Source organism: Coregonus lavaretus, assembly GCF_964263955.1.
Source record: "Coregonus lavaretus genome assembly, chromosome: 31".
Classification (NCBI taxonomy): domain Eukaryota; kingdom Metazoa; phylum Chordata; class Actinopteri; order Salmoniformes; family Salmonidae; genus Coregonus; species Coregonus lavaretus.
In genome coordinates this window covers 29,856,170-29,868,441 of record NC_140018.1, presented here as the reverse complement: position 1 = coordinate 29,868,441, position 12,272 = coordinate 29,856,170, and the positions used below count along the sequence as shown (strand labels likewise).

At 41.8% G+C, this 12,272-nt stretch overlaps 1 protein-coding gene across 1 annotated transcript in view; it reads right to left on the bottom strand.

Moving 5' to 3' along the window:
• LOC311106568 (collagen alpha-1(XII) chain-like) overlaps positions 1-12,272 on the bottom strand; it is a gene marked incomplete at its 5' end in the record, with an annotated part of 88,539 nt that overhangs the window by 47,897 nt on the left and 28,370 nt on the right. Inside the window, 7 exons of the mRNA XM_084148948.1 lie at positions 1,924-2,063; positions 2,676-2,696; positions 2,835-2,967; positions 3,129-3,268; positions 3,732-3,861; positions 5,084-5,220; positions 7,435-7,567. Coding sequence (XP_084005074.1) covers positions 1,924-2,063; positions 2,676-2,696; positions 2,835-2,967; positions 3,129-3,268; positions 3,732-3,861; positions 5,084-5,220; positions 7,435-7,567 — 834 coding nt within the window. The remainder of the gene's footprint in view (positions 1-1,923; positions 2,064-2,675; positions 2,697-2,834; positions 2,968-3,128; positions 3,269-3,731; positions 3,862-5,083; positions 5,221-7,434; positions 7,568-12,272) is intronic.

The following is a 12,272-nucleotide window of genomic DNA, read 5'->3' as shown; positions in this document are numbered from 1 at the left end:
AGCCAATACATTTCCCCTAATTTCAGTCTAATAGAAGCAAAAGCAGAGTTCCCCAAGGATTAATTATTTACCCGATGCCATTTGTGTGAACAGAGTTGCTCATTCAAACACTTTATAAGAGAAAACAATTGCCTTTCTTACTCTACTCTGTTCATAAACAAGTAGTATATAAAGGGAAGATTAATTGGTCTTGATGAACACTAGACATGGCCAATTATAAGCCAATTATGTTGCAACATCATGCTGATTAATGGGCACTACAGTAAGCAACAACTATTGAAAGCAAGAACCGCTAAAGCCATAGAGTGGAAGAGATACACTACAATTTCCTTTTGTATTATATCTGACATATCTATTTAGCAGATCACCTAGGTAACACATCCACTGTTTGTATTTTGACCTCACTAAACCATCATATCAGAGAAAGGCACTTGAGGATCCTCATATCACCCAAGTATGAATGTCATGCCTTATGTTAAATCAACAAGTCTACAGACCACAACAGCAGATGTCTCCATACTGTTTTAAGTGTACAGAGATACAGTACTATAATACCAACAATGTGCTATGATGGGATCAGATATACATGCAACAGCTCTGTCTCATAGTGTCATGTTGAGATCACGGTTTAGAGAACTGACCCATTGCTTGGGGTACCCTGTCATAACCTCTCAGAGACACTTAGAAAAATGTTTAACTAACCAAATTATTTTAATATAAGCACATTGTCAACTGAAAGACCCCAAAAAGATCCTAAAGGAATTCCCAAGCAATTTCTGTCACTGATCACAATTAAGTTATCCGTTAGGAATGTGGGCTTGGCTGCCAGATACAGTAAGTAAACAGACTGGATAGGAGGACAATGTCATAATCAAATGTCAAAATAACGATGTGCAGGAAGACAAAAGAGCCTGCTGTTACTACATTTACATTTTTGCAGTTTTGTCATTTAGTAGACGCTCTTATCCAGAGCGACTTACAGTAGTGAGTGCATACATTTCAGTACTGGTCCCCCGTGGGAATCGAACCCACAACCCTGGCATTGCAAGCACCATGCTCTGCCAACTGAGCCACACGGAACTACTACTTACTACTCTTGTCAGTGGGGGGTCCCAAGAGGAAAGGGATTTCATGTTACAATGAACCAATTCAGAAATGCTTCAGTACTTTACAAAATTACATATTGGTTTCTTTACCCTGTAAGCAGTCTATGGAAAATGTATGACAGAAATCCATTCTTTGGTTTAGTTTCCCTGGCACTATTTCCACATGCTAACGCTGTAGCATTTGTGGCACAAATCCCATTCAAGTCATGGGACCGCTATTAGCATATTTTGCTTGTCATGTCCAAATCATCCGAAAGAATCTCAAATGTATTGTTAAAAGTCACTTATAGATGATTTGAACATGATGTGCAATGGGATTTGTGCCACAAATGCTCAAACTTTAGCATGTGGAAACAGTGCCAGGGAAACTAAACCAAAGCATCGATTGCTGTCATCCCTTTTCCATAGACTGCTTACAGGTTAAGGAAACCAATATGTAATTTTGTAATTTGGCTGAACTATCCCTTTAATGTTTTGGGCTGTTTATCTGTTGGCCTAAAGAAGTACTGATGCACAGATATCCCTGGTTTCATCAAACTAGCTCAGGCACATTGGAGAAATTACACTGATAACAACTAACATCACCACTCACTTACAGGCCAGAAAACAAGAACAACCTACTCTATATTATAGGTGAGTAAACTGAGAGATATCATACCAAGAGGGCATAATTAATAAAGTTAAAGGATTTAGTGGTCAGGACATCATGGGTGGCCAATGCTTATGAGTTGCTCATAATACACTCTTAGTTATTGCAAAACAGAATGGGAATTATTAACAGTTTTCAAGAAACTACTGGAGGGTGTGTTGTACTTACGGAGAGAGCTTTGCCTCCTGCCACAGGTTGATAGGAGATCTTGTAGTTCTGGACGGGGCCTGGGGCGTGGTCCCACTTTACTGTCAGAGTGACCGTGGTCGCGTTGAACACCTGCAAGTTCTGCGGAGGTCCAGTGGGAGCTAGGAACACATTACAATCAATACACTGACCCAAGACAGTGGAGATGTATATAAAATGACTGCAGGGCATGACACAGCCTTTACCAATTCTCAATGATCACTTGGGGGTCATGACGCTGGATGAAGCAATGATGGTAATGATGGGGGGTGAGATGATGGGAACACATAATTTGGTGACGAGAACACATGATTTGGTGATGAAGTACACATAAGCGACCCAAATGGAGAGTGAAGCAGCCGGTAAGGCACATGCATTTCCAATGATGGGGACATTGATAAGGAATGACATTGTGACATGATGAAGCTTGACATTAAAGACACGAGGAATGACAACGTTACAACATGAAAAACGACATTAAATGACACGAGAAATGATATTATGACAAATGGTTGACAATGCGGTGTCTGTGGCGGAACATCTGGTCCCTGCGGGTCAATAGTCCCACTTTTGCATTTGCAGCTCTTTAAAGGAACATCAATGCACATGCATATTTTTTTTAAATAAAAGTGTGTTTTCCATCAACAACACTTTCATTATCGTTCGCATTACCATTATAATTATAGTCATGAATATTACAATGATAATGTCCTTCTCCGTTTCAAATAACATACCAGGTGTAGTCATCTTTAACACTGGAAAAAGAGAACGTTAAGAGAACAACAGGTTATTTTAATACGCTGTGGACCACATCTGTGGACCATAACTGTAAAACATGAATGTAATTGATAGGAGGATGAGAAATGAGAAGAAGAAGATAATGGTGGACCTACATGTGCGCTGGCTGCCAATCAGGTCCTCGCTCTCTGACTCGTCTGGGTAGATGGCTGTGACGGTGACATCATACAGGGTGTCCGGGTCCAGGTTCTCCAGATTATGGGACGTTTCATCACTGTTCAGGATAGCCTGGAGAGAGGGGGGGGGGGGGGGGAGTGAGAAAGAGAGAGAGAGAGTGAGAGAGAAAGTGTAAACGGTCACATTTCTCCACTCCATACAATCCTGTCCGCTCTATAGCAGTAGATAGTCCAGTCAACAATCACCATCGGCTAGCCACTAGATCAACGTACATATTGGAAGTTGTTCTCTCCCTTCTTGGTCCAGCCGATTCGGTAGAGGGCCACATCAGGGGCCCCGTGTTCCCAGGTGGCCTTGAATGAGGTCTGGGTCACCTCGGACAACTTCAGGTTCTGCGGCGCAGGAACAACATCTGTACACATGGACGGAGACGTGAGAGAGGGAGACGTGATTATTATGAGGATGTCCTGAGAGATGAGGCAAAGCCATTTCATCAGACGGGCTGCGAACCATGTGAGGAACATTTTAGCTGTGAGTCAATTTTTGGGATCAATGGCCAACAAATGGGTTTTTGCGTGTCTGTGTGGAAAACAACATTTCCTCAAATCATCTGTGATTAATGATGAAGAAGGCCCCATGCAGTGAGTGATAGCAGGCACACACAAACACGCAAAGTTTGTAGGCCCATATACAATTAACTAGACTAACACACACACACCCCCTCAGGGAACAGTGGCTTCATCTAGAAAGACAAATGACTGAGGAGAGGCTGAATCGAAGGAGGATCTGCAGACAACTCTCACCATCCAGACACACTCATATCTCTAATCTACTGCTCCTCAGCCAAATGATAAATCACACAAACGATTGTGTACCTGTAATGGCTTGTCCAAGCATTGGGTTTCCAACACCTTCGTCGTAAACTGGGGTGACAGCAACATCGTACTCAGATTGAGATATGAGGTTGGCAAGAGGCAGGGATGTTATATCGCCATTGACTTCAACCTGGCAGAAAAGGGGTATAAGGATTTTAGGATCAACAAACAATTAACAACCGTATTTTTGCTGAAGAACTAGCATGAACTACCACTACTAACATTAACATAAGCTATGATTTGTGATACTAGTATAGCATTAACATCCAAATCTTGACAACTGTAGAGTCCCATTTTGAATATTGACGTTAATAAACCAAAGTGAATTTCCTTTCTTCTCTACTATTTCTTTCCTTGTTATTTCTAAATGTCATCAGAGCATTTGAGAAAAGCCTTATGAATAATAGTACGTGTCCTTAGAAAAGTCCTAAGGCTATATGTGTAATTCCAGAGGATGTTTGATGGTAGGAAAAACCCTTGAAGTCAAAAAGCTTCCAGCAGAAATGCTGATAAATGTCTCTTTCAACTCAGTTTCCACTTCATACTTCAAGAAAAACTCAAGAAAAAGTTGTCCATAACAGCGATAGTTCTCCAATTGTAACGCGGAGGAAAAGTCTGTGGCAATCGGCAGGGCAGACCTTAGAACATAAATCCACAGAGAGAGGCTCCTTTGGAGACAGCAGCCTTCAGATGTTATCCATGAGGGGATCTGGTTGGATGTATCCAGTGGAGACCCATAGCTCATCCATCAGTCATTTATGGAGGTTCTTTTGGGGGTGTCCAAGGAGACACCTCCTTCAACTTCAATTGTGAGCTTCTTCACAGCTTGGCGGTCTCTTAAATGTAAGTGAGAAATGATGACGAGTGACACCCAGTGATATATCTCTGAGTCTGTGGCTGGGTGTTGGGGCCAGGGTCTTCTCTGACTGCCAGTAGGCTTCTTTCCCCACATCGACTTGTGCTGGCCTGCCCATGGAGTCAAGAGCCCAGTCTACTGAAAGGGCTGCTACTATAACACCCCCTGACTTCAGTGGCATTCCCTAAACAGCTAAGCTATCATAGAGAACGTTGAGTTCCTAACTAACACTTTTCCCTTGACCTCATGGTACCACTGTAGACCCTTGAGGACAGTATGCCGTGTGTCCCAAATGGCACCCTATTCCCTATTTAGTGTACTACTTTTGACCAGGGCCCATAGGGCTTAATAGGGAATAGGGTATTAACCATAAGTGTTATTTATTGCTGTAGCTAGAGATTGTGTTTCAAAACCGTTCAAATTGAAAGGAAGTAAACATTCGATATTAGCAACAGGCTGGGAGCCTGTTTAAATGTTTGGTGTTAGTTAGTGTTACCTCTTTGAGCTCTCCTTCCTCTGGCTTGTAGGTGATGATGTACTTGAGGACTTTCCCCGGGGAGGCATCCCAGTTGAGCTTCATGGCGCTATGGGTGACACCAGTGATCCTCAGCTTACCCGATGGTGGCAAGGGCACTGGGTAAGAGGAATGACAGAGAAAGGGATAGAGGGAGAAAAGAGAGAGTGTGTTTGAGGGGGCAGGGGAGTGAAAGTGAGTGAGTCTTAGAACCACCTGTATTGTGAGGTAGTACACAGTTCTATAGGGTCATGGTGGGAGAGAGAGAGAGAGAGAGAGAGAGAGAGAGAGAGAGAGAGAGAGAGAGAGAGAGAGAGAGAGAGAGAGAGAGAGAGAGAGAGAGAGAGAGAGAGAGAGAGAGAGAGAGAGAGAGAGAGAGAGAGAGAGAGAGAGAGAGAGAGAGAGAGAGAGGAAGAGAGAGAGAGTAGTCTATAGACTGTGGTCCTCTGTAGCTCAATTGGTAGAGCATGGCGCTTGTAACGCCAGGGTAGTGGGTTCGATCCCTGGGACCACCCATACGTAAAAATGTATGCACACATGACTGTAAGTCGCTTTGGATAAAAGCGTCTGTAAAATGGCATATTATTATTATTATTATATTATAGACCTGCTCATCCCAGTCAAAGCTCTCCTCTATCCTGGCACCCCAATAGTGGAACAAGCTCCACCCTAACATCAGGACAGCAGATTCCCTGCCCATCTTCCGGAAATGTCGGAAAACCTACAACCACAGTTACCACCTAACTCTAGTCTATTGACATCCACAACACAACCCAGCCACCCACATCACATCCAGCCTCTGTGTTTACGGCTGAGCCACACTAACAGATTACAAGCAGCGGTCACACAGGAGGGCCCTGGTCAAGAATAGTGCACTATTATAGGGATTAGGGTGCCATTTGGGATGCAATCAACGTCAGTGGTGTAAAGTACTTAAGTCGTTTTTGGGGGTATCTGTACTTTACTTTACTATTTATATTTTAGCCAACCTTTACTTCACTACATTCCAAAAGAAATAATGTACGTTTTACTCATTTTTTTCCCCCTGGAACTGAAAAGTACTCGTTACATTTTGACAAGGAAATGGTCCAATTCATGCACTTATCAAGAGAACATCCCTGGTCATCCCTACTGCCTCTGATCTGGCAGACTCACTAAACACAAATGCTTCGTTTTTAAATTGTGTTGGAGTGTGCCGCTGGCTCTCTGTAAATTAAAAAAAATGGTGCCATCTGGTTTGCTTAATATAAGGAATTTGAAATGATTTATACTTTTACTTTTGATACATAAGTATATTTTAGCAATTCCATTTATTTTTGATACTTAACTATATTTAAAACCAAATACTTGTAAACTTTTACTCAAGTAGTATTTTACTGGGTAACTTTCACTTTTACTTGAGTGATTTTCTATTAAGGTATCTGTACTTTTACTCAAGTATGACAATTTAGTACTTTTTCCACCCCTGATCAACGTGTTAGCTTAAACTGACAAATAAAGGAAACCGTGGTGATCTCACACTACTATTGCGGTGTCCAAGGGGCGGGCGACAAAACAATAACCATGCTTTATGAGAGTGAGAAATATCTTCCACCGTGAAAATCAAATGGACTCATTTCAAAAAGTAACAACGTCCACTATTAAGTACAAATAGAGCAATGAAAGCGGTCAGTTCTGTGTATTTAACCATCATGTGAAATTATGTCAGTTTTCTTAAGACACTTTTAATGAGGCCAAGAATGAGAGAACGTTGGTTATTCTCCCCATAAGAAGCCTCCACTTGAGCATTTTCCAATGGGAAACCCTATGGGAAGTTGTTGTTTAACACTTTACTGCCACAATCAGATATACACCCAATTTATCCCTGGTTGTGTAAACAAGCCTGTTTAATACGCCTCCAAGAGCAACATAAATAACTTCCATCCATGTTCAACCCATTTAAAACAGCCTAATTAGCATGGAGGACAGGGGATGTAGTTACTTTTAGCATCGTATACCGTAATGAAACAAATGCGCTCCTACACCAGTGGAACTCTTTGGAGCTGAAGTGCTATCCCCACATTAAAGTTCCCTTTTAATCATCCTTGTCCCCCAAAGGGCAACCGACAGACGTCTTTGTGAAACTCATCTCATCTCACTTCCTGTGTATCACTGAGGCTCTGCTGAGTCATTCGACTTCCAAATAAGGCTATTGGATTAGCTGAACCGGGACACCTTTCCAGGAAGTGATTACTAGGTTTACTCTGGGTAATTGGGACGAGGTTGTATGAGGAAACGGAGGAAGAGGAATACAAAACAGAGAGGAGAGGGAGCAGAACAGCTGCAACACTTACAGGTGGTTTCAGTGCCCTTCAGTGGCTCTTCGCTGGTCTCCTCTCCGGTCACAGAGAAGACGTTGATCACATACTCAGTCAGAGGGGTCAGCTTGGTCAGGACCACAGTGGTGACCGTCCCATCGACAATCATCTGAGGAGTGAAAAGGAACACGGTCGTTATGCAGGAAACCCCACCTCAAAATCCAAGTATATTCAACTGGAGGATGATCCAAAAAGCTGAGCAGAAAATAAACAGCAACCTCAAGTCACCCCTACGTGATGTAGTCTGCCCAGGAGTTTCAAATTCGTCATGGGATTATATTGGAATTACAGCAGGTCAAAAGCAAATGTTCCAACTAATACAGCACACATTTAGGAAACCCAAAACAAAACTAACATATTCTTGCACACATACTCTCTCTTCGAAATTTCAGAGAGCTATCCAAAAGAACGGAGCACATATCATCAAATTGAAAGTGAAATCTGATTTATTTGTGTGAATAAGCTTTTTGGGGTCCAATGCAAGCATTTGAAATGAGGGAGAATGGATGGATAGCCAAGAATCTCTTTCCAGCAGGAGAAGTTATGTAACAAGTCTAAGCTGCAGGCCTATCTCAAACCTCCCCTTCAACACATGGCCTCTCATGAACCTTCCGAACACTTCCAGTGAGGCTTCCGGGCTATGCATTGCACTGAAACTGCCTTGATAAAGGTAGTGAACAACCTCCTCTGTGCTGCTGATGCTGTGAACATCTTCATCCTTATCCTCCTGGGCCAGTCTGCAGCATTTGACACTGTCTGCCATCAGATTTTAACTGACCGCATGGAGAGGCTTCTTGGAGTTTCCGGAACACTTGCCTGGTTCCACTCCTATCTATATGATAGACAACAGTTTGTCTCCCTTGGCAACTGCAGGTCTGCCCCGGCCCCTGTATCACAAGGTGTTCCACAAGGCTCAGAGTTAGGTCCATTACTGTTTAGTATTTATATGCTACCCCTTGGTCAGATCCTCCATCAATTTGAACTCAGATTTCACTGTTATTCAAATGACACACAAATCCACATCCACACAAACCCCAAATCTACTCTGTCACCACACTCTTTTGTAGACTGTCTCCATGAATTGAAAACTTGGATGAGCAATAACTTTTTAAAACTAAACGATGACCAAACAGAGATCATGCTCATGGGCCCCAACTCCCTCATCAAGAAACTGGGTCAACTCAACATGACAATCGACGGCTGCACCATCCACTCCAACTCCACAGTCAGGAACCTTGGTGTTACATTTGACCCCACTCTGTAATTTGAACCCCACATCCGGAACATCACTTTTCTTCCACCTCAAAAACGTCTTACAACTCAGACCCTCTCTCACTGACCCCAATGCTGAAACCCTCATTCACACCTTTGTTTTATCACGCCAGGACTACTGTGTTCGCCATTCTCTACGGACTCCCCGCTAAAACACTGGGCAGACTTCAACATATTCAAAATTCAGCTGCACACCAGACCTGGGGACCACATCACCCCCACCCTCATCAAACCCTATTGGCTCCCAGTTCAATATAGGACCATCCTTAAATTGTTCATGTTCACCTACAAAGCACTCACTTCTGCACCCCTACACTCCCACCTGTTCACTGCGCTCCTCTGACACTGGCCTCACCATCCCTCGCACCATGCTCCTCTCCGTGAGGCCGGGCTTTTAGCAGTGCAGCCCCCCAACTCAGGAACTCCCTCCCTCTCCATGTCAGAACCTCACAATCCATACACATATTCAAGTCCACACTAAAGAAACACATTTACATTTTAGTCATTTAGCAGACGCTCTTATCCAGAGCGACTTACAGTTAGTGAGTATTATTATTATTTTTATTTTATTTTCATACTGTCCCCCCGTGGGAATCGAACCCACAACCCTGGCGTTGCAAACGCCATGCTCTACCAACTGAGCTACATCCCTGCCGGCCATTACCTCCCCTCACCCTGGACGACACTGGGCCAATTGTGCGCCTCCCCATGGGTCTCCCGGTCGCGGCTGGCTACGACAGAGCCTGGAAACACCTCTTCACACCTCTTCACACGGGCTTACCCAGATTCTCTGTTGTGTTAGCTTTTATCCTCTGTCTAGTTCACTTGCCTGGTTAATCTGTTATCATGTTTAGTGCTCTCCATGGTTAATCTGTTATCATGTTTTGTGCTCTCCATGGTTAATCTGTTATCATGTTTAGTGCTCTCCATGGTTAGTCTGTTATCATGTTTAGTGCTCTCCATGGTTAATCTGTTATCATGTTTAGTGCTCTCCATGGTTAATCTGTTATCATGTTTAGTGCTCTCCATGGTTAATCTGTTATCATGTTTAGTGCTCTCCATGGTTAATCTGTTATCATGTTTAGTGCTCTCCATGGTTAGTCTGTTATCATGTTTAGTGCTCTCCATGGTTAATCTGTTATCATGTTTAGTGCTCTCCATGGTTAATCTGTTATCATGTTTAGTGCTCTCCATGGTTAGTCTGTCCTTATGTTTAGTGCTCTCCATGGTTAATCTGTTATCATGTTTAGTGCTCTCCATGGTTAATCTGTTATCATGTTTAGTGCTCTCCATGGTTAGTCTGTTATCATGTTTAGTGCTCTCCATGGTTAATCTGTTATCATGTTTAGTGCTCTCCATGGTTAATCTGTTATCATGTTTAGTGCTCTCCATGGTTAATCTGTTATCATGTTTAGTGCTCTCCATGGTTAATCTGTCATCATGTTTAGTGCTCTCCATGGTTAATCTGTTATCATGTTTAGTGCTCTCCATGGTTAATCTGTTATCATGTTTAGTGCTCTCCATGGTTAATCTGTCCTTATGTTTAGTGTACTTTTATATACTTATTTTAATGTGTGATTTTATTGCTTTTTATCCTGCTGATTTTCTTGTGTATGTAAAGTGACTTTGGGAGTCGTGAAAAGTGCTTAAAATAAAGTGCTGGTCTTAGGTTGTGGCTAGTGGAAAGTCTTTGGTCTCGCTTTCAGACAGGGCTCACTAGAACCACCCAAACCCTGATGAGGGCCAATGAAAGCACAAGGCATGGAATAGACCCAGTCCTGTATTTATAAGGACATAAGTGACAGAAGGTTAAGTGAAACTGAATGCAGGTCTGCCTCAGCCACTGTGGTCCACTTCTCAATCGTGAGTAGAGAGCCGAATGACTTGAGCTTTATCTGACTGAATCAGATCAACATGATGAAATGGATCGATGATAACTAGGTGTATTTAAGCAAACAATTCACTGTGGATAACACTCGATAACCGTGAAATCTCCAGTTAGGCAGCATAAAAGACAGTTCCTCCTTCAGAAACTCCTGGATAAACAGAGTAAAATGAGATCGCTGCCAAAGTGTCCCTGATCACCTCTGGCAAGATGAACCATAGAGGTCTGAGAGAGGAATTCAGAACAAAAGGAATAATACAGCCAATTCTCTGTTATACACGCCTCTGCATATTTATTTGGACAGTGAAGCAAAACATTTAATTTGGCTCTATACTCCAGCATTTTGGATTTCAATCAAATGTTTCATATTAGGCGACAGTACAGAAAGTCACCTTTTATTTGAGGGTATTTTCATAAATATCTGTTTTACTGTTTAGAAATGAAATCACTTTATGTATCTAGTCCCCCCATTTGACGGTGTAATAAGTATTTGGACACATTTATTTATTAAAGTAGTCAAAAGTTTAGTATTTGGTCCCATATTCCTAGCACGCAATGACTACATCAAGCTTGTGACTCTACAAATTAGTTGGATGCATTTGCAGTTTGTTTTGATTATGTTTCAGATTATGTTGTGTCCAATAAAAATGTATGGTAAACAATGTAGTGTGTCATTTTGGAGTAACTTTTATTGTAAATAAGAATATAATACGTTTCTGAACACTTCTACATTAATGTGGACGCTACCATGATTACGGATAATCATGAATGAATCGTGAATAATGATGATTGAGCAAGTTACAGAGGCACAAAGATCATACCCCCAAGACATGCTAATTTCTCATCATTACCAATAAAAGGGGAGGCCAGATTTGTTTTTTGGGGGGGGTTGATATTTACGCCTCTGTAACTTTCTCACATCACTGATACTGATAGACTTTATATGTATATACTGTATTCTAGTCATGGCTCATCCTATATAACTACTGCTGTACACACATTTTCTATTAATATAATGTCTATACACACCATTCACATACATACAGTGCTTGACTTGGACTGAAATAGGTGCCGGTACTCATGTTTGGTACTGTCTATATTTAGGTGCAGGAGCTCCACAATACTTTTGAGCTAACATTCTATAAGAGGAGCAGGAGCTCAGGCTGTAGAACATTTGCGGTGTCGGTACTCTGGTCCGGAAGCTAATTTCCTGCAATTCTATCCATTTTGCCATGGGGTTTTGCACTGCATGTTTGAATAGTGTATTCTCGACATAGCTCATTCTATTATTTCTACACCGCATATTTATTTATTTAATGGATTCTTGACATAGATCACTCTAATATACAGTATCTAATGCTGTACATACCATTCTTAGTACATATTGTGTAAATGAATCCGGTGTATATACATATAGATTGCATTTGGATTACTTTTACAGTGCTATTCGGTTATTAATTGGATTCGTTCCGACATTTCTTGATTTATTTTATACATTTGTATTATTATTACTATTATTGTGTACTTTAAAATTTTACTGCATTGTTAGGCGCTAGTAACATAAGCACTTCGCTGCACCCGCTACATCTGTTAAACTGTTTATGCGACCAATAAACTTGGATTTGATTAGATTTTGAGTGTATTTAAACCAGGTGTG